Raw genomic sequence first — 26,216 nt, forward strand, 5'->3', positions numbered from 1 at the left:
GAGTGCGCGAGCTCCTATCAGAAATTCGTTGCGCCGCCCTTGGGGGCAAAAAACGGTGAAAGCTAACGTACGAAACCAGAGGGCAGCACAGGATGCAATCGCGCGACCCTGCACGTGAGCAATCTCCCAACTCATCTCTGTTCCTGACGCTGACGTTTCGATTTTCGAGAGTATTCCATCGCTTCGACTATCGATAGTATCGAAGCGCTGTGAACAGTTTTGCCTCCAAGCTTCGACTTGAGTGTGTTTCGAACTTGCTTGATAATTGATGGAAATGGTCCTTTTTCTGTGAAATTAGTTGTCAAAGTACTGAAAACGTGCTTACGATTGTCGTAGCTGTGCGTCGCGGAGTAAACATTATTGTCAAATTATTTAAAACAAGCGATATGTTTATTCACAGAAATCGGCCCAGGGATGAAAATAATTCAAAATCAGTTTGAGTGATTATTACTTGACTGATTTGTTGCAAAATAGTCAAGTTACGTTCAGTAATTAGGATTTATTTGTGGAATAACTTTTGACGGTGGTAATCGAACTGCCGGCTGACGGAAGACGGTTGCGGTAACATAACCTGAAAATATCGTTCAAGCTGCCGAAGCAAGGGAAGTGACAATGGTACCACTAGGTCCTTCTCCAGGACATCAAACAGCTGTCGGTAATTCAACTAATGCCCCAAGTGGCACAAAGGGCAGCTCCGCTCTAGTAAGATAATCACCCTTTGCACAGCAATTATTATATCCCATGCCGTACATTCAATTCTGTGTTTTGACTGAAATAAACTTGGCACATGGTATCTTCTACTATTGTTAGATGTAAAAATTCATTGAATCTCAATTAATTTTCTGTCATCTGTACATTGTTTTAGAAACCGAATTACACGTTAAAATATACACTTACTGGGCATACTAAGGCGGTGTCGTCGGTTAAATTCAGTCCCAATGGAGAATGGTTGGCTAGTTCCTGTATGTATTTAAATAATAAATCAAAGTAAGTGATATTACAAACAAAGTAGCTTTTTAACAATGTTATTATACTTTAGCGGCTGACAAGATAATAAAGATCTGGGGATCATATGATGGCAAATATGAAAAAACTATATCAGGCCATAAGTTAGGTATTTCTGATGTCGCATGGTCCAGTGACAGCAGGTTATTAATATCCGCATCAGATGACAAAACCTTAAAAATATGGGAACTTAGTTCTGTAAGTAACATTACATGGTTATTCAAAGTGATAAGTATTTATTGTTTTTGGCAGTCTTTGGATATATGTATAATTTCTGTTCACAGGGTAAATGTTTAAAAACTTTGAAAGGTCACAGTAATTACGTATTCTGTTGCAACTTTAACCCTCAGTCGAATCTCATTGTATCTGGTTCTGTAAGTTTAATTAACTGCAATATAATCTGCTATTTTATATGGAATAACAACTTACATTTAAAAATGTTTATATTAGTTTGACGAGAGCGTTCGAATTTGGGATGTCAGAACTGGAAAGTGCTTAAAGACTTTGCCAGCTCACTCGGATCCTGTAAGTGCTGTTCACTTTAATAGAGATGGATCTCTCATAGTTTCCAGTAGTTATGACGGTTTATGGTAATATTTTATTCAAGTAAATAAATAAGTGATTAGAACGTTAACTTTTTAATTAACTAGATGTTTTCTGTTTAACATAGTCGAATTTGGGACACAGCTTCAGGGCAGTGCCTGAAAACTTTAATAGATGACGATAATCCTCCTGTGTCGTTTGTCAAGTTCTCTCCTAATGGCAAATATATCTTAGCTGCAACATTAGATAACACTTTGAAGCTTTGGGATTATAGCAAAGGAAAGTGTCTGAAAACATATACAGGTCATCGCAATGAAAAATATTGTATATTTGCCAACTTTTCAGTGACTGGTGGAAAAGTAAGTTATACGGCGATTAAAATAATTCGGGAAAATGTCAAGAAAGTTCTTTATAGACACAAGAAGTAATTTATTTTTATTGTTTGTTTAGTGGATTGTATCCGGTTCTGAAGATAATATGGTTTATATCTGGAATTTACAAACGAAGGAAATTGTTCAGAAATTACAAGGACACACAGGTAAATAGTGGAAATTACTTTCTCAAAGAAAATTCCATCTGTATAGTTAATACTATTAATAATAATTGATTCTTTCAGATGTAGTACTCTGTACAACTTGTCACCCCACGGATAATATTATTGCTTCAGCTGCTTTAGAAAATGACACAAGTATAAAATTATGGAAAAGTGACACATAAATTAGCTCAATAATTTGAGATTCTTTCACTTTGTTGTACAAACGATACCTCTACCTTGCAAAAAAACGTCGGTTATAAAATGTAAAATGAATTTATTTTCGTAAGCACCGAAATACATTCGCTATCTTTCTGTAGATATAAACTTGGCCAATAGGTATTGAATACCTACGTGTGATTTACAGAGTTCACCGCATGTATGGAAATTTAGATTGCAATAATGGATACTATGGTATCGTGATTAACAACTATACAAGAATAATCGAAGTCATATAAGAATTGACTGTCATTTTTATAGCTGCTTATAGAATCAAATTCGTTGATACTGAAAGAAAAGCCAGATTGTAATTTATTTTGATACGTAATTTGAGATTTATTTTCTTTAATATTGTTACTAAAAGATGGCTTATTTTGCATTGAAATCTTTACAAAAAGTTCTATATATCTCAACTTTTAACTGTTTAGATCAAATAAAAACTATGATGTCTCATACAGCGTGTCAACTATGTCATCTTGATAGATTTCGAAATTACAGTATTACAGTACTAAAAACAGTATTTCGAAACTAGTAAAGTCATAAGAAAGGCATATCAGAAAAATAGGTGTATAACAAACAAAAATGAGCAAGTGTTTGCCATTAAATTTAAATGAGTTTACGAAATTTTAATTTTTAGTACGAGGATTGTAGGGCAAAAGTCTTAATTTACTTGTTGACATTTTTCAAGTATTACCATTAGTATTCCAATGTATTTAAACGACAACCGTGCGTTTTTTATTTGCTAATACGAGGTAAATGCGAAGTTTTAATCGCTTGCAAAATATTTTTGATACGTTTGAAACCGAGCCCATACAAGACTGCAGAAACAATACCACGACATGAACCTAATGTATGTATTGAAACTGAAATAGTAATTAATTTTTGATCGAGTGGCAATGCATTTACAATTTTGCCCTACCACGTGGAATTTGTATGCTCTCTTCTCAACGTCTACCGCAGTTCTGAAGAAAATAAAATTTTAAAAATCTGCACTTCCATGTCCCTTATTTGCATACATCTCGCGTGTACTTCTCGATGCTCGGCAGGGCAGACAGATTTCTCAGATATTAGAGGAAAAAAATATGTATTACAAGGTGAACATTTGCAAACATTTATTATACCGAATTTCGTTAAAGCGCAAACCTTTTTATCTTCATATATATATTCACGCATTCTCACAATGATGTGACGTAATTAAATTTTACACAAAATTACCACAGCAAACTGTAAATTACACTTCAAGGAAATTCCGGACAGGTTGTCACATTAGTCTCGCATTAATCTGACGCTAATGAGATCCGTGCTTTGCGTGAATTACAAAAGTGAAACTAAAACTAGATTTATTTCTCGGGCGAAGGTTATCAGAGAATTGGGTGGCGAAAGACGTAAATACTAAAATTCGTGGTTTCCTTTAATCAAGCTAGACCCTGCAAAAGATCACTTATATACGTCGCGGGATTTGAAATATCTCCAAGTAAACCTGGAAAAGAAAAAGGTCGATTAGTCCTCCAGGATTCTCAATATTTTCTGGTCATCCTTCATAATTATCACTTCAGGATGTCTTACCGACGACATCACAAAACTCTTCAAACGAGGCGCAAGGTAACAGTTCGTCTCTGTACGTAGCAAGGGCACCTTCCGAAGCCTTTAACATAGCCTCGTCGTTATGGCGAATGTAATCGGCCAAAACCGATGGCCATTGGTTATCGACCAGCACGTTAACCTTCTGAAAGTAGATAAATGGATAACAGGTGAGCTATGTCGCGCTTGAATGCATTAATCCTGACTGCTGATCGCAGGTGTACGGACCTTGAAGAAATTAGTATAAATGCAGTCAATAAGGCCGAAAAAGATCAAAACGCTCTTGTATACTGCATACTCCTTAACGGTGGTATCCGTCAGTGTTTTGGTGGCCGCCGAAGGCGAGACGTAACGTTGATGTGCAAGTATGATGAGTCTTCTTAAATGGATCAGCCTCATCTGCTGCCAGCGCGCCGGTGTTAATAAAAGAAGCGAAAGCGTACATTGGTATAAAGGACCCTCGGCTTCGTAGCAGCTCTCGAGCCACGATGCACTAGGTGACGATTCCGCATAAGAAATGAGAGCCTTCTCTTCTCTGGCTGCCAACCGGGTCCTGTTGTACAAAATATTGCAATGATTAATGATTTTATCCATAAAACTTGGAAAGTAAAAAAAAATAAAGCTTCACAGCAAACGACTATTGTAGTCGAAGCTGCGATTGCCATGCCAAATAGAAAAAAAAGGAACTCTTAGACATTTAATTACTAATGCAAAGGCACACTTCTCTGGCAAACTGTTTTAAGCGTCTTTGAAATCAATAATTACTTAACGATATAAATTATACCAACGCAACGTACGTGTTTATAACGTAAAGAGCCATGTGAATGAGATAAGGTATCATATGCATATTCGACTGAGGACCTCCGCCGCCGGTATCGTCGTGGAAACTCTTTTCCTGGGCGAATCGTAGGAGCAGTAACTTAAGATCATGTATCGTGGACGTGTAGGAGATGTCCCGATGGCCGGTGCATTCCTGCAAATACGTATTATGCCGTGCCAAGCAGCTCGCAAAGGCGGATTCCGGCACCTGGGGTCCCCAGAGGGGAAGGAGCCCGTTGCACTTTGTATTTGCATTCTGCAGTGCTGCGCTCTCCCATTCATCCCTGGCTCGTGCTAGGCGTACCGCCGACATGTGACAATCGACATGGACGACGTTGAAGTGAGTCACCGTTGTGTAGCCAACCGTTTTTCGCTGTTTAGTTTCAAATTCCTCCACGTTGCAGCGCTTCGTGAAGGTGTATATACCTAGGACCTGTAATGAGGGATCGACGTGATAAATTGCCCCTTTGGCTCAATCATTAATTTATTAATCGTAATTGCTTTTTATTACCTTAGTAGGCTGGAATTTATAACCTTCTCGACAGATCACACAGACGAGGCCCGTTTCGTCTCCAAGGTCTTCCATCTGCTGCAAAATCATTCCACTCGCTGTTACTTGTCCCTTGTCATTCGTTCGCATTCCTAAAGCCCCTAATTGCCGTTCACGCATTGCCATTGCTAAGCGTTTCTTTTCGCTTCGGGTATGCTGCCGGGCGTCTTCTATCAATTCCGCTACTTTTTTATTTGTACGAAGAGCTTCCAACAAATTTTCCGCCAACGATCCGACGTGCTCGTCGGAGGACACCTGTTCTAGCCTATGGATTATGCTGATGGTGGTCTGCGATACTGCTAACTGGAAATGGGAAATCAATAATTAAAACGCTACAAATGACTCCTGTTTCATATATAGATGTAATGTAATGACTCTAATTGATTTTTTTATATTTACAGAAAAGTTCTTTAGTCTGGTTAAATTAGAAACATAGGGATTTTTGAAACTAGGCTCATTAGGCTACACTACCTGAGTGGGTTCATGATCGGTAGCTAAACCAGTGAGGAACCTTAAGATGTACTTTAAGGCAGGCTTCGAGATGAATTCCTTCAGCTCATCGCTGTCTGTGCGCATCAAGGTCGGCTTTACACATGGAGCTTGCACCTGTAGAATATGAATAATTGAATGTATAGCTTGTTATCAACCTAACGAAGCCTTTTATTAATCATATTAACATCTTCAGTGTACCGTGATATACTCGAAAGCATCTTTAACGATTCCCATGCTGATGATGTGATCCTTCAAGGTGTTCCCAATTGCGTTTCTCTCGATGCCCTGGGTGAGTATGCAGAACAGTTCCAGCTTTTGCTCATCTTCCGGGCTGTGTTCGAAGTCGAACTTGTAAAACCTCAGCACCGGCTTGAAGTAATCGCAGAGCAGTGCCATTTTCTCCTGGTTGCCGTAAGTCAGAGCAGCCAATACCCTAGCTAGATGCAACAATACCCCAGGACTTTGTCTCACAGCTGCAGATTGTGTGCAGGAAAGCAGAGCTTTTATGTGCTCTGGTCCTCCAAGAGTCTTCGAGAAAGCCTCGAACAGGAACAGAGGCTGCGCAGCAGCATTTGTCAAGATTGTCTCCATTATCTAAAAGCATAAAATAAAAGAACATTAGGATGGACACAGGCAAAGCAGAGAAAACAAGACAAATATTATTTCCAAGTGCAATCGGATGACCATTAATTTGTATGTGTGCTTACGTCAAGCAGTTGTTCGGTGACTTTAGCTTGGGAGTTGTCTGGTTCGGTCTCAAGACATCGCTGGAGAACATCCAGCAGGACAGTAACTGCACCAAGCTTGGGTCTACAGAGTACTTGTTGGTTCTTCTTAACCTTGACGGACAGCCTGAACAGCTTCAGTAAAACTTGCAAGAGTGGCCTAGCTCTGCTCACGTCTTGTATCGCGGCGAGTCTGTCCAACATTACTTGTAAGCCTCCACAATCGGCCAGGACGTTCGCCATCTTGTAGACCTCTTCGTTATTGACCTCCTGCTCGTTGTTAGCATTAAAGGATTCCACAAACTCTTCCGTGGCATCGCCGAGAAGTCCTCGCATCCTGTAGACGACTCTCATGGCGTCGCACTCCCCGTTTTCCACGACCCATATGTTTTTGTACACCTAAAACAATCGAACGATGTCATCAGTCTTTGATAAAAATTGTCTGAATCATAACGGAATTCCAAATCAAAATGCATGGTACCTCTTTAACCGGAAGATCGAGACTGATAATCCTATTATTCACAAGAAGCTCCATGCCGTTATCGTCTTCCAGCAAGGCAACGAGTTCGCAGTCTTGACAGATTTTATTTTTAACATCCCTCATAAGAGGTCCTAAACCAGGCTCCAAGCTGCTGTACGGGTTACCCAACATGCGACCCTGAGAAAAATAAAACGATGATAAATTATGCTTCTTTCTAGTCAGAAATGGCCCACCATTCTTATCGCGATATCATACAACCATCCCATGAGACATACTTGTAAGAAGTCCTCTTGCTGAGGATCCTTTTCAAGAGTCAGGAAGAATTCACCGACGTCATTGACTTCAGGGTAGATGATAGAGCATAATCGTTCGAATATAAAAACAGGTGTTCGCACGTCTTCCATGCTGTACTTCTGGACCGTTTCCACGCAAATAGCCATGAACGCTTTGGCCTCTTCTACGGTGCCTGGTGAAAGAAATGAACACGGGAATGAAAAGGCGTATTATGACGACTCCTTCGGTGTTCATGAAATAGAAAAGGGTAATCATAAATACCAGTCGTCATTTCCTCTAACAACTCGAGAAGTTTTTCTTGTGTATCGTCTATAAGTCTCGTACGTTGAACCACAAGTCGTCGCAAAGACAGGTACCCATTGAGAACAGCTCCAACGAGTTTTCCTTTATACTGTTGGTTGACATTCTCTTGTTCCAGGAAGGTTGTCAGGAGTTCCGTCAACATCTTCAAGGAATATCCTTGAGCGAGGTCGCTAGTCAGGGTGGTTTCCTCCAGGCGATGCAGCTCCTCTATCTCTCTGGTCAATAAATCCGCCAAGAGGGTCATGACCCCACGAACCGCCAGAAATTGCTTCCAGGGTGGATCTTGGATCAAATTCTGATACAGATTGAGGAACTCCGCGCTGCTTTCACCCGCCGTGCGTAACTCTTTCAGATACCCCGTCAGCAAAATGAGAATCTCCTTCTTGCGCTCAACTCCCTGGAAGAGACTCTCCACCATGTTGCAGGCAACTTGTCTAGCCAACCTGGAGCTGGGATTAAATAGAACTTCCAGAAGCCAGGCACAATCGGCCAGTTTTAGTGGCTGAACACCCCGCAGTTTCGAACAACGATTGCGCCATCGGTGTCCGTACTTCTCCATAAGATACAATTTTCGAGCCTCCTCCTAGACAAGGCAACGATAGAAATTACCTACTTCAAATATTCAGTTTAAAATTTGCACATTCAAATTCCAAAAAATGTATATCTATACCCTCTTCAACGGTTTATATAATTCTTGATATGTCTTCTTCGCAGGCATTCGCTGAAGCCACTCCGCATACGAGTGCTTGGGATCTCCGCTGAGCCATTTTGCCACATCGATGGTGACGCCCTCTAAAGGCTGAACAGTTGCCAGAGATTCGATGGTTTTACCCTGAAGCAGCAAGTATTCCCATAAACGTATATTCCCAATGGCACATAAAATATACATGAAATGTATTAAAAGATCCTACCTTATTCTTCTTAGACACAGTTCCTTCCGGCTTGATTAGCTCTTGCAGGATCTTCAGGCACGGTAGGATGATGCTTCCCATGACGACCGGATTTTTAGAGTCCTTGCAGGCTTTCAGTAAGAGCTGAACGACGCTGCATAATTTCTGCTCCCAGCAAGAGTCCTGTTTTTGGACCAGAGCTGCTAGAAGAGCCATTTCAGGGCGAACCGCCATAGTCAGGTCCGACGTGACGACTCGACCTCTTAGAGTCATGGTGACTCTTCCAGTCAACAGGGAACACAGTTCTTTGGTCGACTGCATATTATCCTTGGTGACGAGGCAAAGGAGCTGACGAACTTCTTCCTGAACCTGGACGGTACCCTTCCTCAGGTTGTGCTCAACGAGTTCCTGGATGAGCCCCTGCTTGCAGAGCACCTCCCTGGCAGCGCTGTTGGTAGCTAGAGCACGCAGCAACGTTAAACAATGTTCCGTTGCTGCAGACGCACACCCATAACAACGACCAGGCGGAGGTGCAACGGCATCATCCTTGGACGCGTCTTCGCTAGTCGACGTCTGGACGCTCTTGACGACTCCTTGACCTCGTTGGTTCCTATCGTAAGCTACAAGTTCTCTGCGACAAGCCAGTACGCGTTGTATGATCTTGCTCAACTCCTCAAACGAGGGCTTGCATTCTCCACAATATCTCTGGGCCAGTAGTTGAATAGCTCGATTGATTTGCGTGCTACCAGAGGAAACTTGTACTCCATCCTCCAGGCCGCGGTCCAGACGATGCTCCGAAATCTTTACGAGCAACATCTCCAGGGAGGGTTTATTAGTAATGAGAGATTTGTACACCCTGTCGGCCTTCTCGAGAAGAGTGTTAATGGTGGTCACCGTTTTCTTGCGGTCGTCGTCGCTCTCTATGGGGTCAACGGCGCAGCAGGGTCTTCCCGTCAGGGTGTAATCGAATTTGGCGTACTTGCAGAACCCACACGCGTGACACAGGAAGGGGTCCTTCTCGTCGTAGTTGATGGCTCGACATTTGTGGCACTGGAACACGTTTTCGCCGCAGTTAGTGCAGACACCTGGATTGGCGGGCACGCTAGCGGAACATCTAGGACACTGCAATGTCTCCGAGGAGGCCTGGATGTTCTCGTAGAAATCGGCGTACTCTATCATCAGGTTGCAGGCCACGATAGGTAGAGGGAACTCCATCTTCACCTCGGTTTGGCCCTGAGCCAGGGTGACCTTCTTCGCCTTGTGCCACATGGCCGGCTTGTTTTTCAACTCTACCACCGCTTGCACGGATCTGTTGTTGTAGAAGACGTTGATGGTGCGCACCATTTTCGTCCTCTTCAGGTCACCGATGCGGAGAGTGATGCGACTGATGGTATGACTGCCGACTAGCTTGACTATTTGGGTGATCGTGGTGAATTTGGAATCCACCTTGATAGAGGATAGTTTAATCGTCGCCATGGGCACTTCGGGATTGTTGCAAACAAGACATGGCTCGCTCTCTAAGTAATAACCATCCAGCTCTACAAACTGGGCCAAATTGGCGTAGAGATTTGCATTGGGATGTCGCAAGAGCAATTGATTTTGTGCATGCAGAACGGCGACAGCTTGTTCCATGTAGGAGTGCATCTTCTTGCCGGTGTGGGGGGTCTTCAGGGAAAAGTATCCTAATAGGTCTACGAACTGAACGGCTTTTCTGCCATACATGGGAAGCAAGGGCCACAAGCGCCATAAGATGTCAAGCAGCACTTCCTGGTCTGCAGGCCCACAGTTTCTATAAATTGCGGATTAATGATTAACAATGGTACCGAGTCTTCTAGACAAAGAATCTCTTTATGGTGATGGTTACTACTCACTTATAAATGGCCAGCAATAAGGAGTGTGCTTGCCAACGGACATTTGTATTGTTCGTCTCGAGCAAGAAGGTTTGTATAAACTTTGTAAGCAAAGCTGGCGATACTTGTTTCTGAATTTGTTCGACGAGAGTGACACATTGCGCCTCTTCGAACTTGGCCTCTGTATCCGAGTCCTCGGATTTCTCGCGATCTTTCCTTTCCTTCGCGTTCGCCGCCGATTTCGACTCCTACAATGTACGCGTTGATGTAAACGTTTAATTGCAAATACGGAAATAGTAAACTAACGATCATTACCTTCGCTTTGGCTTCTTTTGGCTTGTTACTCGAACATATGGCACACTGCAACAACTGGAGAACAGTGGGGCTGACGCCTTCGTCCAAAAGTGTGGAAATAGTGAACAGATACGCCAATATAGTGTTCTGCTTCAAGCAGAACCGTTGCCAATTCCCGGTGCGGCTAGTTGCCACTTCTACGCAGCATTTGAGATGTTCGATGAGTTCAACTAACGAATCGTAGGGTAAATTGATGGAGTGTGGTTGGGCTTGCAGCGGATCGTATCCACCGGTGTTGCAGCATTGCTGTACCGACTGTATCGCCATGAAATAGACAATTAATTAACGGACAAAATAAATGTTTACTTAATTTAATTCGCCAACAATTACCTTCATGTGGGAAACCAAAGCGTGCAAATCGCGCAGCTGCCTGTACTTTTCTTTATTGCCGCAGATGAACAACAACAACTTTCGAACTTGCCGCCTCACAAACGGAGTCTGGTAGGACATCATGTACTCGCACAAGCAGAAGTACCAAGCCTGCTTAATAGTGAAATTAAGGGTACATAAAAAGGTACATACATCGATGAATAATTATATCTTGAAATGCATCGTGTGCACAGGTACCTGTTCGAACGGTGGTTGAGCAGCGCAGTTATCAGCGTTCTTGTGAACTTGATATGGCAAACGCAATGCCATTTCCGTTAACAATTGTGGATACGGTTCGAAGACGTCACTTGCATGCCCTTTGACGTATTGGCGTAAGAAAAATGGAGACATATCCGGGGGTGACGAAATCAGATGCTCTTTAAGCAGCTGCCCGCTAATTATGGTACCAGAATCTTCGGTTGAAGTACTGTAAAGGCGTCAAAAATAAGTGTTCCGTTATCACGATTATTCTATGTATCGGTATCGATGAAAAATGAAGATATAATTAACTTACGTTTTCCAATAGTCCAATAAGGCTTTCAGTAAAGTCAGGCAATAGTCGACAATGCCTGCCTTACTCAGGATCGCAGCAGTCGTTTGAGATACAAAGTTAGGATTGTCTGGTTGAACTTTAGCGTTATACTTCGATCGAGACATTAGTACGCCTAAAGGAAAGCGGAACCAAATTTAATGATTAGTCGATTTATCTACACCTAATGACAGGCCATCACAAGATCTTGAATCACTGTACTAACTCAACAAACGCATGATGACTAGATGAACTTCTCTCTTATTGCTGCGTTGGCAAATTTCAGTCGTATCTGGCTTACTCATGTCAAGCTCTTTTACCAACGTATGCAATAAACGTTCCACGCACGCTTTGTCCCGTTCATCTTGACCATCCAGATCTGTCGTTAACATGAGTACCACCTGCAATGTACAATTATAAATGCATTTCTGAAATTCACATTTTCGTATTATTGCGTACAGATATGCGTTCTCCTCTATACAAGATCTTACCTGCATAAACGGAATAGCAAGCACCCCGGAGACATTTGTGAGATTTGGTATAAACTGAACAAATTTATCAAGCAAGAAAAGTCGCACAGCATGCAACTTGCTGGTGCTCTCAACGGCAAGGTCGTTTTCTTGCTCGGCATCTTGTTCTTGTTCCGTTCCTTCTTCCTGTTCCGTAGCCTGATAAGAAAATGCATATCATTAGTACATAAATATTAATCAATAAGGATAAGACATCGTAACATGTGATTCTAACAGTGAACGTAGTAGGAGCATCGTGGGAGCTCGTTTCCGAACGTTGAGGTTGAGTAATTCCCATGCCGATTTGCTGAATCGTTTCCTGAGCATTGTCTCCATATGCAGAACTTCTTCCTGACACATTGTGTTCGCCAGTTATACTGTCAACTGCGCTGCCACTACTTTCACTTCCACCGCTTTCACTGCTTTTACTGCCACCACTACCGCCCTATTTAAATAAAAATTTATTCGTTATATCTCTGCAAAAACTAAGTATTTAAGATTATACACAAGCAATAGAATATTATCCAACGTACTTGTTCAGCAGGAGAAGTCCTTAGAGTACTGCCATCGGTGGCTGCAGTTGATCCTTCATCATCGGAGCCTCCAGCGGAGGTGGTAGTATCCGAATAATGTCCTGCCTCCTGGCCCTGATAAATAATGAAACACGAGTATCTCCAGGTATCGAAGACCTTGTGATAAAAATCGATGAAATAGACGTATTTATAAGAAAAATATACACGAACCTGAACAGCCCCTTGGACCTGGACAAGTCCTTGTGCCGCATAAGCCTGGAGGCTCTGCAATGCAGGTCCACTTAAGTTTTGCAAATCCTGGAGCCCTTGCAGGTTTGCTAATCCTTGCTGGAATCCTTGCTGTAGCGTTTGGAGATCAGGCCCTCCTTCCTGATCCTGCAAACTGAGAGCAATCGCGAAATCTACCATAGCCTCGTCCTCGGCATCTGGATGCAGGTCCAACAGCTGGTGGAATCCTCTTGCCCCCAAAATTACGTCCAGCGGATTGGCCACGCGAGCACTGGCAGCTCCCTGATTATCGTCAGAACGAAGAATCATATCAAGAGGATTAATTTGTACTGCTGCGGCTTCCTGATTGGAATCCGAGCGAAGGAGAACCATAGGATCTACCGTTTCTACATCGAATTGCTGTTCCGCTTCCCCAGACTCTTGAGATGGTTGGGAAGACACTGGTCCGGGTTTCTCCTCGTTATCTGCGGGCGCTCCTGTAAAAGGCAATTCACCGTCGACAATCCAATCACGGGGAACACAATTAACGTATCTTAAAATCCACCCACCTGGGGTACTGCAATGTGGTGGACTCGGGATGTAAACTCTTCTTCTTTTGTATCGAGGCCTCAGTACCCTTATCAAAGCTTGTTTCGTGCTGAAACTAACGGCAGTGTCTGCCGACAACAAAAGTTGCAGATACAACTTAGCAGCCGATGGAGTGCTGCCTTCTACATCGCACGTTGTGAACGCGTGGATTATATCAACGATGGCATGTATCGTTGCCTCAATATGAGTCAATCCTGGCACAACTACAGGAGCCAAAGCCATGTTTTTTGGATACGCCATGTGGAGAGCCCATAAAACATCCATCAACTGAAGTACCAAATGTTGATTTGTATCGGCAGACGTGCTGTGAGAAATTAAACGATCCGCCTCCAAAACTGGAACTAAAACATACATTGAAATAGTTTATTGTGAGTCCTTTTGAAAAGAATACTTTTTTTATATAAATTTATCGTTAAGGTGTGTGAAAGTGGCGTCAGAGGTCTCGTTTATGAATCGTTTCAATCACCCAGTTCGGAGAAAAGCTTTATGAACGATTGACTCCTAAGATGCCACTTTTACATCCCCTTAAAAACTCGAACCAATTTAATGGCACCTATTTTCAGTACATGTTGGACTTACTAGTAGACTCATCCAATGGCTTGACAGCATACTGATCGGCAAATCGGACAAGATTATGAGGGCGAGAAACGGCAATGCTTCTGACAATAAGTACAAGTCTGTAGAAGTTTTCAGCATCCATATCGCGTGGATCGCTGATATCTCTAATGCATTTAAGCGATTCAAGGACATGAGTAAGCAGAGCTTGATCCTGAAAACATGGCGAAATATAAGTATCCAACGTGTAGAATAATTTGATACTTGACTTCCATAGGAGATCTTAATAGAACATGCCTTATAAGAATGGTACGATGATTTGGAACTGTGAAGGACAGCAAGAAGTGCTGTTATGTGTATCTGTACCGATGGAGGTGTAGGTAAAACCAATAGATTAGTAGCTACGTCGATTGCGGTCGATCTCAAAAGTCCTTTAGTATCATCGCCAGATGTCAAGGTAAAGGAAGACTCCAAAACTTCCAAGATACTGGATACCATCCTGAAATGAGAAAAGAATAGGCCACGTGGAGTTGTGGATTAATCAAGATTATTTTAATTGAAAAACATGCGCGCACCCGCTGCACTACTTTCGGATACATCTGCTCACGTCTTACCTCTCAATATTGACAGAGTCATCCTTTTGCGGTCTGATGCAATACAACGATATAGATAAAAATTAACTGCTTCGTAATGCGTGCCTCTTATTGGTAAAATTTTTTTAGAAGACATGTATAAGAAAATACATGGTCGTTTAAGTAAGTGTAACATACTCGCCGTAATATATCATATAAAACTAACAATTTAAAGTATTCAGTAGCAGATATTTCATCTGCACTCACGTTAAAAGATGAATGTACGCACTTTCCAAGCCAAATTGCAGTGACTTTATGTTGACAAATTATATTAGAAAATAATATTAATCAAGCATGACTTACTTGTCAATAGATGTAAGTGGAGCCGGAGAGACGACAGTGTTTTCAGAATCATTAGTTGTCGATGCACTCGCAGCAGTTGGTGCAGGAGTAGACTGTCCAGCAGGAATCTCTTCGGATTCCTCGGGCCATCCAAAGGAATCTTTGGTTTTGCCATAACTTTGTAAAACATAATTATTTCATATACGCCATACGGAATCAGCACGTATTTTAAAGTCATAATTTATTCACTAAATATTGTAATAATGTAAACTTACACTTTTATAGAGTCCACCATAATGACACCTTCAGGATCTTGTGACAATCCGAAAGTGATGGTTAGCTTTTTATCGGCTTGCAAGCTCTCTTCTCTAGTCAGAGGGATATCAAACCACCGATTGCGAGATAAGTTTGTCCGTACGCTTCTGCCAAATACCTAATTCCATAAAAATATATGAGACACTTTTTTGTCAAGCCGAGATAAGTACAAGGTAAAATTGAAAAGTTTACATACCTCTACGTATAACGGGGCCCTATGAATATCTTGGTTCCCAAGCAGTACTCGTATTCCAGTCATGACTAGTGTCGCATCATTGTTAGTGACTTCTACATTGAATCCCATGGCTTTCGTAGAAACAACATACATTCCCGTCGTGTTCAATCTGTGCTTTATTTGTGCAACGTTGTATATTTGCAGAAGGTCATTTCCGCCGAATTCAACATCATTCATGGCCTGGCAAGTCTCGAAGAAATCAACAGGGAAGGAAACCGAGCCAGACGGTTTTCCAGCCTTTGTCGCCTTCTTCTTTTTCGTTTGTTTAACCGTAGATAGCGTGCCGATCGGCTGTACGCTTGGTGACATCCAGAACCCAGTTTGCTCCGTAGCTGCCATGTAGATTCGAAGACTTCCATCCTCGCACAACAGTATCAGCGTGGTTCTGTGTTCGGCATTCGAGCTGGGATGCCTGATGGCGACCATGTCCATAATTTTCGCCTTAGCAGGCACCACTTTAATCTCCTGAATCATTATCGTGTCAGGCTTGATCATGAGTATAACTGGATTGTTGCTAGTTTGTAAAACCGAGCAGACTATCCCTGGATGATTCGCAACTTCGCTCCATTGACACAAAGGCTGTGGCTGGTTATTGTTTGACTTATTGCCGTTTGATTTATTGTTGGCAAGATTGATCATGAAAACGACGGTAATGTCGGGGTCCATGTATTTTAGAGGAGCGATGAAACTCTTACCACAAGCGTAGCTGAAGAATAAAAGTTGGAGAGCGTGAGAGTAGTAAATGGACACGCCTCCACCGCCGACTTGTCCGTTATCTTTGATTTCAGGATGATGTACTTCTAACGTGCTGGTGACGTAAAATGGCCCGTGCTTGGCAAGACTCTCTTCGTTCATAGCTTGACTGTATATGTATCCAGCGGATGACATTAACAGTAAGTAAAATAAGCCGTCTTCTGCATGAATGAACGTGCAATCCCTGATCTTTCCGGTTGGCACTAGGAAGTAATACTGAGGGCTCAATGCATCCTTCCCCAAATCGTAGATCTTAACAAAATCTGCGGTTACTAAAGCCAATTGAGTCTGAGAACCGGGAAGCCAGAGAGCTTTGATGATGAAATTTCCTGTTTCCAGCTGCGGATGTAATACCAGATGATCGGATACTGTTCCGGAGCTGTTGAAAGTCAGTACATGACAGTCCTTCAGACCACAAACTGCCAGGAAGTCTTCGTTCCATTGGTTCCCAGTTATCGATAGAACTGTAAAGGGTATCGGTGCTGATGCCAGTCTGGTGAGGGTCAATTTTCGTTTCGATGAATCAGCTTGCTTAAGCAAAGCACTTAACTGCAGAACAGTGATCTTCCCCTTCTCGTGTGAAACAGCTGTAGAAAATATTGATATCATATTGGCATTATCATTAATTTTGAAATATGATATTGGTATTATCGTTAATTTTGAAATTATTTAAGGCATCAAATTATAAAAGGCTCACCAAGATGTTGTCTCTTTCCATGTGGTGAAGATAGACAGCACATTGCTACCCGACGAATCATGTGTGCCGACAGTAATTGTCTAATAGTCTGGCCCTGCTCACCCGAATAATTCATCCGGACATTTTCAAACGCTCCTTCTTGAGAACCAAGGGTCGGGAGCTAGTATGAAATACGAAACGTCATAAATAAAGAATTGTCAATAAATATGGCAATCAAATTCGCAAATGTAACACGCATAATTTTAATTACCATAAGCTGATCGGTGTGTTCAAACTTCTTGTCAAGATTGTGCAGCTGTCTGAGTGCCATTTGAGCACGAGCATGACATCCAACTGGCGAGTTCTTTTGACAGGACGCTTTCACAGCTGGTATCAACGTGCGCGTTAACTCAACCAGAGAAGAGACCAAAGCACTGCTCCATAGTTGAGAAAGAACCCAATTCTTGGAACCCTCTGAAAATAAAAAAATTAAATAAATCACCTGAACTTACGGTTTCATTTACTAAAGAAACAATACTATTATCCATCCTGTGTTTTGGACTTCTATGAAATATATTAGCACTTCATTCTTACCGAGTTGCTTTGCCAGAGCGGCTTGCTTCTGTTTGTCGCGGCCATTTCTCTCATTCTTGTCATGGAAATGTACAGGACTAGAGGCTCTTCTACGCAGACTGCTTGTTAAGAGCATATTGTTGTCCGAACTTGTACCAGCTGCGTTGTACGGCGCACCGCTGCTCATTTGATGCTCTGAGCTTTGTGGACTACGTTTAGTCATCGCCTGGCACGATCCATCGTCTTTCGCCCCACAGTCGCAGAAGAAATTTCCGTACTTTGCATAGGTAACATCATGGCCACGATGACAAACGCGAGCACACACGGTACATACTCCGACCCCATCGACCATGTTACAGGTGTGACAGTGGTACCAATGCTGACTCATGAACTCTTTCTGGGTAATCGTGAAGGTGCAAAGCTTATTACAAAGACTGTCTTCGTCCGAATCTTCGGCAGCGCTGTCATCGTCCTCGTGGGCAACTTCGTCGACCCAATCGCTGTCATTGAAGTCGTTAATCGGAGTAGCTCCTTCCCAAGGTGGACTGGTGGCACGATCCTGAAGACGTAATTGCTGAGGACAAACAGCTCCTACGATGTCAGCTATGTATTTCAATACACAGCACCCAGCTTCTACATAAGGAGACGGTTTGTCCAACGTCTGAATTTCCTTGTTCATCAGTTGCTGCTTACTACAGAGGCACGCACTTATATTATAATTTATCCTTCATAAAATCTAATTTTTATAGATATAGAATATACAAATAAAAGCACCTACCAAAGTTCGACCCACTCAGTCGCAGCTTTGAATAACTGCACATGACCCTTATCGGAGCCTGCGTCAGCTAATGTGGACATAACATGCATCAGTTCTGGAAAACCAACTCCTTCGATTGTTGGAGATAGAATGTGGTAACCCAGTGGTATCAATGCTTGCAAAATGATAACAGCCACATCTTCTCCCAAATTACTATAAATGTAGAAACACGTTTTAGTTTTCCTGAACAGATCTTACAATTTTTCCACTCGGTAACTGTGATTGTTAATACCTGTTTTCTTTAACAATGTAGTTAGTAAGAGCTTGTAAAAGCTGGTTGTTCTCGTGCATGCAGTGTTGGTCGTCGCTCGGACTGGAAGCCTGATTGCTACTTGACAAACCCTCAACTTGCCATTGGCCTTGGTCATTATTCGGTGCATTACTTGTGTCGTCTGCCTTTTGACTTTCTTCGGTGGAACCAGTGACTGCTACCAACCTATATAAGAAAAGTGAGTTTATACTACTTCTCATATTGAGAGGTTTGTTATATCATGTGCGTAAGTGAACTAACGCAGTAGTGGTCACGATTGTCGGCGTTTGAATATTAGTCGACGAAACGCTACGTGACAGGTTTGTTGCTCCAAGAATGACATGCCTTAACCAAGAATGCAGCTTTTCGCTTTCAACGTAAGCAATATTCGATATGGAGCTGCAGAGACGATCCAGAGCTCGATTGCTTGCTTTCTCAGCTGAAATATCAATCGATGAATGTTTAAGAATCCATTGTAGCATTCCTATGAAATGAAAAATGGAAAAGAGATATTACCTGTTTTAAACAGCTTATTGAAGAAATGTAAGACATTAGTGCTGAATTGTTGAGAAGCTTGAGGCGAAGCAATGGACAACAAAACGGAAACGAGTGTTCGATTCGTACTAGGATCGAAAAATTGATCCAAGACTTTGCATCCTAGTGGTTTCTCCAGCAACTGCTCCCAGTACTTGATACACTGTTTCAAGATTTTTTCATCAACGGAAACACTGAAAGTGACGAAATAAAAAATATAAAATGAATGTATACGCTTGCAGAGACAATAAACATTTAAAAATGGCGTTACTTTATAGAATCCTCGGAATTGCTGGTATAGTCGACGATTACGTTGTACGTGTGGTTAAGAACAAACACATGCTCGTGCCATTGTCTGGTTTCACTGTCGGCATCGTTCATTAGTTTTCCGAGAGCTTTGGAAGCCATTTCTTGAAGGTATTCGGTGCGAGCATCCATAGTCAAAGGAATCAAGATGTCTATTGCGTTTTGAATAATGTCGGCCTGTTCAGGCTCGGCAGCTGACCTATAAAATCTAACAAAGAACGAATTGTTATACTGAGATAAATTACATTATGTTTGAATTTGAATTCAAGGAAATCGGACAGACTCACGTTACATATTCCATGATGAAGGTGACCAAGGAATATAATAAATTCTTTAACGATGGATTTATTGAAAAAGAGACGTATTCAGAGAGGGAACTGACGTGATGATTAACCGTGGCAAGAATGTAACTCTCCGCTGGTATTATGTCATTGGCATATGTGTTCTGTAGGTGCAAGGAAAATTTAGGATTAATATAAGAATTACATATATTTTTAGATTAGGTCTTCGAAAGCTATTAATACCCATGGAACGTGCACAACTTCGATGGCCTTCCATTTGTCAAGTACTGAGCGAACTCCATTAGGCAGCAGCGAGGCTAGCGAAACCTCTTTGGCCCATGCCGCACCAGATATACATATAATTCCATCCAATACTAAATAATCCCGGAGGCTGTATTTTCCCGCTGGTTCAGAAGATTCGTGCATCTGATGTAGTACACTCGATCGACAGGAAGATAATACGGATTCAGTTAATGACAGAATATGTGGAAGTATGTCCACAACCATTTTGTTAATGCCCGATGTAATTGATTCTGGAGTTTGTGGACATCTGTAAGCGTTAGGAAAGTATTAAACAAACGATGTTAAGGTATTATCAAAAGGTACCAATTTTTAATAAGCATGCAGTTTCACACATACTTGGACACTTCGATATTGTCAGCTGGACTTTTGGATATGCTCTCATCCATGAGAACCTGAAGTTTCCCAATAACAGCGGCTAGTATACAAAGAGAGCTAAGTTTCGGTAATGTCTCCTTTGGCATTATTTTATCTCCAGGATCTATTTTATGCTTCAATGAATTAATACAATTCTTCGCGAGTGTGACATCATATTTGAGAGAGTTGACAGTCGAGGACACTGTTTTTAGCAAATTTTCAGCGTAGTGAGTGTACATTCCTTGCTTAACGAGACAATCCTATGGAAAAGTATGTCAATGTAAGTAAGTGGAAGAAAAACAGAACAGACCACTATTTTCGACGAATTACCTTCATCCATCCTGTGAATGTTTTGTACGCAGCTCTCGGTCCCCAAACAAGAGAGTGTAAAAGCATCGGACCCGCTGGGATTTCTTCGCCAAGAGCGAGTTTGTCCATGTATGGTGTCGATGGCGGCAACATTAGTAATAATCTAAAGGAATGATTAATAAATTAATAGTTCTGCGAAAAATGAACCGGAACTTATCTTTATACAAGACTTCCACGTACCTCCAACAAATGGAAAAGCAGTATTGAATGGCACAAAGACCGGTGAATGACATTTTATCTTTGCTGTCTATCGAAGGTTTTTGAAGCATATTGGTATGATTGAGTACGTTTAAAATATCGATTAGTGCGTCCACGAGAAGGGGATACTTTAATTTGTCCGGTGTTCCCAAAATAAAATTGCATGCCTGAGAACATAGCGAAACATTAGAATTATGGAAGCGTTCCATAATGTAAGATACGCTTTGATTGATACTAACCAAACCATCTAATTTAGGCGTATCTTGATTGTTAAAATCGGCCGCGGTTAAATTATAAAAACGAGGCCTCATGGAAAATTCGTCCTGAGGTCCAAATTTCCGGTAATTGTCCTCAATCTCCTTCCAAGGTGTGTAGACCCTAGAAGCTTGCTTGTTACCTTCCTTGGCATCAGACACCAAACTGGTCGCGGAGAATAAATTCCACTGCACCTGTTGGAATGAAAGTTAAATAGTTAACCGTCTTACATATATGAATTATAATTAATATTACATATAGGTGAGGTGTACGAGAGGTTTACTACCACTCAGTTGTAACTTCCAACCTGGTGGCCCTGGTCTCTCGTTTCAGTTATGAATAGACTGAAATTTCTCTTGCATTTGGAAAGCATACATTAGAAATAGTAATGAAAATGAAAATAGTGAAATATGAAATGAATACGATGAAATGGAATGAACGGAAGAAACATTATGGCATATACTAGCCACAAAATTTACAGCTACCAAATGCTGCGTAACATAAAATTTGTACATTCGTTTCAATGCATACCTGTTCAAGTAAACTTGGAGGCGCGTCATATAAGTGCTTCATCATGTATTCTAGTAGAAGTAGTATTCGTGAAAGATGTAACAATTGAAAATCTTTCATTGGAGACTTAACAGCTTCACTGCACATAACTGCCCCGCTTCCGGTAACTAATAGCACGGCTTTCTTCTGCATCAAATTTAGTGAATGAAATAAGAAGAGAACGAGTTGTGCGTGCTCCACGTTCAAATCTGAAAACGGACATAAATCAAAATATACATTATCGATGACAATGAATCACTGTTTAAGAATCTCACACTGGTATAATATTTAACGCTATGCAATACATTGTAGTAATAAATAACATTTTCCATATTTAAATATGAGAAACGTGACATACCTTCATTTTCTGCTTCAATGGTTGAAGGCGGATTGCAAACATTTTCAATAAGAGTTTTTATTAATCGCTGCCAGATACTTATACATGCTGCTTCTTTTTCAAGTTGAGGTTTCAATAATAATATCTGCAAACAATTTCAAGTTCAGAATACCAGATCGTTTTTCTTTCTCCTAAGTTCAATTGTAAACACAGAAAAAAATGTTTACCTGCGCTAGAACGCTTAACGTTCTAGGGTAAACTTGTAATGGCCATGTTGATAGACTTGTATTTTCGGTTGTCCATGGACTGACACCTAAATGGTGAAGCAATGTATTCTGCAGCGATTCGCTTAAACTATTCCGGGCCAACAAGTTGTGCGTATAACGACTTAGAGCCTGAGAGAATTCCGAGTACATTGCTCCCAACGTTGCACCATAGAAAACTGAAATAGTACCTGGAATTAAAACATATATAAGTAACAACCATCGACTCTCGTAAAGTATAATTTACACGATGTTTGTTTTTAATACCTGTCTCAGTTCTAGCAGTCTCGTGATCTAGATCTCTTATTATTGCAGCCAAAATAACCATTTGTTGTTCTACCAAACCATTGACAACGTACTCGCGAACATACGAGCTTCTGCTGCCGATCAAATGTTGATTCATAAACTGGAAAATTTGAGTCGCCAGAGAAATGTACTGAAAAAAGACGTATAAATTTAAGGAATAGTTATTTGAAACCTGGTTTTCAATTTTCATATTTCACAATGCAGGCAATATTGAAATGGAAAGCACATACGCCATGGGGTTCTCGATTGTCAGGAACTATAGTAGTTGCAGCACGTTCTGTATTGGCCTCGTTGTTAGTCTCTTTCGTAGTATTGGTAGGTGTTCCATCGGATGGTGCTAAGGTCTCCTCGAACCACAGGCCCAAGATTGGTTCGCTGTCCTCCTCTACCGACATAACAGTTTGTTCTATGTGGTGAACACACACCAGAGAGTTAGTAAAATGGACAGAACGTAGCTAGTGAGCTTACAGTTTTCACACCAGACACTGTTATAAATTATGAATGCTAAACAAGGAAAGTACTATTTTCTCATGCCAACATTCGTTCTGCTCCGTGCATGTGCAGAATAATTATAAAAAAGCTTAACTTATTGTTAGTGACACATGGCAGATGAAGCAGAAAAATGAAGGAAGAATTATAACACAGTAAAAAACATAAAACTTAATCCTTTGTTAGGCCACACACTTATACCATTCATGTAACTTTTTGCAATCATGTTACCTTCATCAGTGGAGCTTTCGGAACAGCTTAGAAGGTCTTCATAATAAGTTGTAGAATCTGATTGACTTAATGTATCACCTTCTAGAGGATGTTTTTGTACTCGCTTTAAAGTACAAGCCTGTAACAAAAGTAACGTGCATGAAGTTTCGTTATACGTAAAGATAATACATTTAAAAAATATGTCCATTACCTTTCTATAACTAATCGTAGCTAAATAGAATAAAAGATGATTTAAAGGAACTGCTTGAAGAAACGTAATAGCTCTCTGCAGAGCAGTTGCAGTCGCCAAAATTTCTAGCGGTGCTGATTCTAAAGTGGTTGGTCGATCGTTCCCAGCTTCAACGGATACATCCTTGAGGAGTGCGCTCATTAAGGTTAGTGCATGTGAAGCTAATGCCACAGAAAGTACACCAAATCCTTGTTGCCTTTAAAAAATAGAAAATATTGTATGATTGTTTTTTCAAACTAAAATCAAATGAGTTACTTTGAATTTCCATAAAGATACTTACACTTTCATTAAATTTATGCGACCAGTACCATCTCGAGCTTTACTCGGAGACTTTCCTTTATCTTCTTTTCCTTTATCGGTGGTACTAAAACTGCTTACTGACAGCTGAGCTTGCAGGCCCGCCACTAGGAGCCAGACTCCAATCAGAAGGTGATTCTGTAATATCTGTTACAAACATAGTAAATTATAGTTTGATACAAATTGTCTTTATGTTAACAAACTATATATAATTCTTACATGTCCACCTGCTCGAGTACTATTCTTGATAATGTTTGAGACAAGTCCGAATATTTCCAAACTTTTTTCTACAACAGTAATTGCCAATGTATCGTATTCTTCTTCAGTACTTTTATTGCTTTGATTGCCCTGAGCACTGCCCGTTGTATTTGTGCTGCATTTAGGTGAGACGGCATTTGTTATACCTACTATACTAGAAGCGGTTGCATTGGCAATCGAGCAATACAAACAGGACATTGTCAATAGAGATAATTTCTCAAGTTTTACTGGGGTCAGTGGTTCCAAAATAGGAAGTGATACCACACTATGCACAATATTTATATCATTAACCATAGCATGTAAACTATGTCGAATAGTGTATGCTTCCGAATGATTAGCGGGTAAACTGAAGCCTTTTTTGTTTAAATAAGCTTGATACTTTCGAGTGTATCTAGATAAATGCGGGAGATTTGAACACATGTCTAGTAAAGTATCTCCAGCACCAATGCTCTGCAATGTACTTATGTTGTTGGCTATAAACATCATCTGAAATTAAAAACATATATTAATTTACTTAATTCTTTTTCTCCGTGGTTCTTCAACCAACCTTTATGTCAGTATTAATATCAACTGTAGAGCATTCTGATGACGGTCTATTAGCAGTATCGCTTGCAGTTTCACCAATAATCGAGGTAGATGGTATGAAGTCATGAAGTGGCATGGTTAACTGCTCAAGAATGCTACTCGACAAGTCGTTTCTAACTCGTTTGGGCTCTTTGTTCGTTTGCGGAGACATTTCTTTTTCTCCTCCAGAAGTTGATGCCTTAACGCATAATGGTGTCTTAGCATTTTTCATGATAGCGATCAAAGCAATTTCTTCCGTTTTGGTGAGTAGAGAGTGTCCAGTACATAGAGCTCGAATGGGAAGAAGTAACTGCTTTGTAGTCAAAATTGTAGGTACACCTTCTCCCGGTTGATTTTGTGGCAGTTTGCTGACCAAATAGATAAGCAGGATTCTGCATGCCTGCCATACCATAGGTATTTGATTCTTCGAGACTGAAACAATATTACTGATTCAATATAAAATCCCCAATGGCCGAGATGATTACTAATCAATTCTAGAAACTACCAGAAAGGTTAGGATTAATCTTACAAGGCTAAACCTATAGAGATGAAAGGCAAGGAGCCACAGCCATATAATGCAAAATAACTATTTATACCAAATTATAGTCCCCACCCGTGATTTATGTATAAATGTTAACGTCTATATAGAAGCATCTCTTCAATCATTTGTAATAGCCAGGTTATTACAAGACTTACGTGCACCAGCGTATCCACTGATGTAATCAGCAGCCAGTGTTGCGAAAGACGTATAAAAGGCTTCATATTCTTCCTCGTGAGCCGAAAATTCGGATTCACTGCAAAATAAGGAAAAATTAATCAATAAACGTCGATTCGGTTAGTAACGAGTATCCATTTCTGTGCTGTCATCACGGACACCCTTTCTGACGATCCGTTTTTCACTCGATTTAGATGTTATGTTAGCCTCAATAATCGTCACATACCTCTTCAGGATAGCTTTAAGAAGCTCTATAACTTCGTTTTTATTGAAAGATCCATAAGATGCAGCTAAAATCGGTTTTATTATCGATGCCCATTCGACGGAACCACCACTCTTCGCCGCCATTTTGGAAACTGGTCAGACGGTGACAACTCTTGTCTCCGCAAGAGGACTTTCAGTTTAGTTCAATATTTCCGGGGATTGCCACAGGTGATGCATGTACTTTTCGCATATTCCGAATAAAAAAATGATTACCGAAGATTGCAACACTGTTAATTGTAGAAAAATGAAATACTTTCGAATAGTAAAGCAGTGTAATGAACCAAGTAACTCTTGTAATCTGTTATTTCCAGAAATTGTAACCTACAAAAATGGATTTAGTTTCAGCCGCAAGAATTTCCGCAGATGGCGCTGAAGTCGAAACACTGGATGAGAATTTTATCAACTCAGTGGCGCACACTTTTGAAATATAAAATATCATCGAAAAGACTCCGAAAAAATCCCATACAAATGTAGACTTAATAGATTCTACTTTTCAAAATAAAAATTCAAGTTATTCTTTATGTAGTACTCTTTTGTAATTTAATCCGTATTATTTATTCCGGCCAGGAGATTTAGGCATACAATATATACACAAATAAATGACAACAACAACAATTTATTCTTTCACCACA

General features: G+C 40.9%; 2 protein-coding genes and 1 long non-coding RNA gene across 6 annotated transcripts; 2 read left to right on the plus strand and 1 right to left on the minus strand.

Moving 5' to 3' along the window:
- Positions 1 to 229: 229 nt before the first annotated feature.
- LOC105703396 (protein will die slowly) lies at positions 230 to 3,291 on the plus strand. The gene is made up of 9 exons (XM_012431766.2): positions 230 to 306; positions 401 to 702; positions 866 to 962; positions 1,040 to 1,203; positions 1,290 to 1,379; positions 1,456 to 1,595; positions 1,676 to 1,907; positions 1,999 to 2,086; positions 2,165 to 3,291. Exons 2-9 carry the CDS (start codon positions 613 to 615, stop codon positions 2,263 to 2,265), a joined length of 1,002 nt encoding a protein of 333 aa, XP_012287189.1. The 5' UTR covers positions 230 to 306; positions 401 to 612; the 3' UTR covers positions 2,266 to 3,291.
- Positions 3,292 to 3,394: 103 nt separating this feature from the next.
- LOC105703395 (E3 ubiquitin-protein ligase UBR4) lies at positions 3,395 to 25,862 on the minus strand. Of its 4 annotated transcripts, none has more exons than XM_012431765.2 (56): positions 25,547 to 25,862; positions 25,302 to 25,399; positions 24,589 to 25,037; positions 24,003 to 24,527; positions 23,767 to 23,930; positions 23,448 to 23,682; positions 23,258 to 23,375; positions 22,768 to 22,922; positions 22,499 to 22,667; positions 22,196 to 22,422; positions 21,990 to 22,113; positions 21,614 to 21,840; positions 21,067 to 21,276; positions 20,810 to 20,994; positions 20,591 to 20,732; positions 20,243 to 20,520; positions 19,847 to 20,153; positions 19,610 to 19,767; positions 19,288 to 19,521; positions 18,999 to 19,210; positions 18,744 to 18,921; positions 18,465 to 18,668; positions 18,194 to 18,385; positions 17,437 to 18,107; positions 17,114 to 17,316; positions 16,864 to 17,023; positions 15,375 to 16,753; positions 15,139 to 15,296; positions 14,885 to 15,040; positions 14,247 to 14,448; positions 13,974 to 14,163; positions 13,355 to 13,735; positions 13,188 to 13,282; positions 12,789 to 13,088; positions 12,579 to 12,692; positions 12,281 to 12,490; positions 12,028 to 12,204; positions 11,763 to 11,937; positions 11,522 to 11,672; positions 11,206 to 11,434; positions 10,969 to 11,118; positions 10,600 to 10,893; positions 10,306 to 10,532; positions 8,456 to 10,223; positions 8,215 to 8,376; positions 7,503 to 8,127; positions 7,223 to 7,413; positions 6,948 to 7,124; positions 6,449 to 6,865; positions 5,940 to 6,335; positions 5,721 to 5,855; positions 5,211 to 5,552; positions 4,678 to 5,132; positions 4,109 to 4,433; positions 3,866 to 4,025; positions 3,395 to 3,779 (listed from the first exon to the last, which is right to left on the minus strand). In XM_012431765.2, the coding sequence occupies exons 1-56, from the start codon at positions 25,666 to 25,668 to the stop codon at positions 3,715 to 3,717; spliced, it is 15,753 nt and encodes a 5,250-aa protein (XP_012287188.1). In that variant the 5' UTR covers positions 25,669 to 25,862; the 3' UTR covers positions 3,395 to 3,714. The 4 variants fall into 4 exon arrangements, with proteins under 4 accessions (XP_012287188.1, XP_012287187.1, XP_012287185.1 ...); XM_012431764.2 differs by having other exon boundaries at positions 19,288 to 19,530; XM_012431762.2 differs by having other exon boundaries at positions 10,969 to 11,121; positions 19,288 to 19,530.
- Positions 25,629 to 26,105, plus strand: LOC105703397. Its single transcript, XR_001104355.1, has 2 exons — positions 25,629 to 25,752; positions 25,924 to 26,105. It is a non-coding gene; the product is annotated as an uncharacterized LOC105703397 (long non-coding RNA).
- The last annotated feature ends 111 nt before the right edge of the window (positions 26,106 to 26,216 follow it).

The sequence above is a fragment of the Orussus abietinus genome, unplaced genomic scaffold (assembly GCF_000612105.2).
Source record: "Orussus abietinus isolate OABI.00-Male unplaced genomic scaffold, Oabi_2.0 scaffold439, whole genome shotgun sequence".
In the NCBI taxonomy this organism is placed as follows: domain Eukaryota; kingdom Metazoa; phylum Arthropoda; class Insecta; order Hymenoptera; family Orussidae; genus Orussus; species Orussus abietinus.

Excerpts from the sequence above, each read along its gene's own strand:
- LOC105703396 (XM_012431766.2), top strand. The coding sequence starts at position 613 with ATGGTACCACTAGGTCCTTCTCCAGGACATCAAACAGCTGTCGGTAAT. Across the intron at positions 1,380-1,455 it reads ATCTCATTGTATCTGGTTCT|TTTGACGAGAGCGTTCGAAT; the intron begins GTAAGTTTAATT and ends TGTTTATATTAG. Across the intron at positions 2,087-2,164 it reads GAAATTACAAGGACACACAG|ATGTAGTACTCTGTACAACT; the intron begins GTAAATAGTGGA and ends TGATTCTTTCAG.
- LOC105703395 (XM_012431762.2), bottom strand. The coding sequence starts at position 25,668 with ATGGCGGCGAAGAGTGGTGGTTCCGTCGAATGGGCATCGATAATAAAA. Across the intron at positions 20,995-21,066 it reads CGCCTAAATTAGATGGTTTG|GCATGCAATTTTATTTTGGG; the intron begins GTTAGTATCAAT and ends CTATGTTCTCAG. Across the intron at positions 18,922-18,998 it reads CAATAAGCTGTTTAAAACAG|CTGAGAAAGCAAGCAATCGA; the intron begins GTAATATCTCTT and ends TTGATATTTCAG.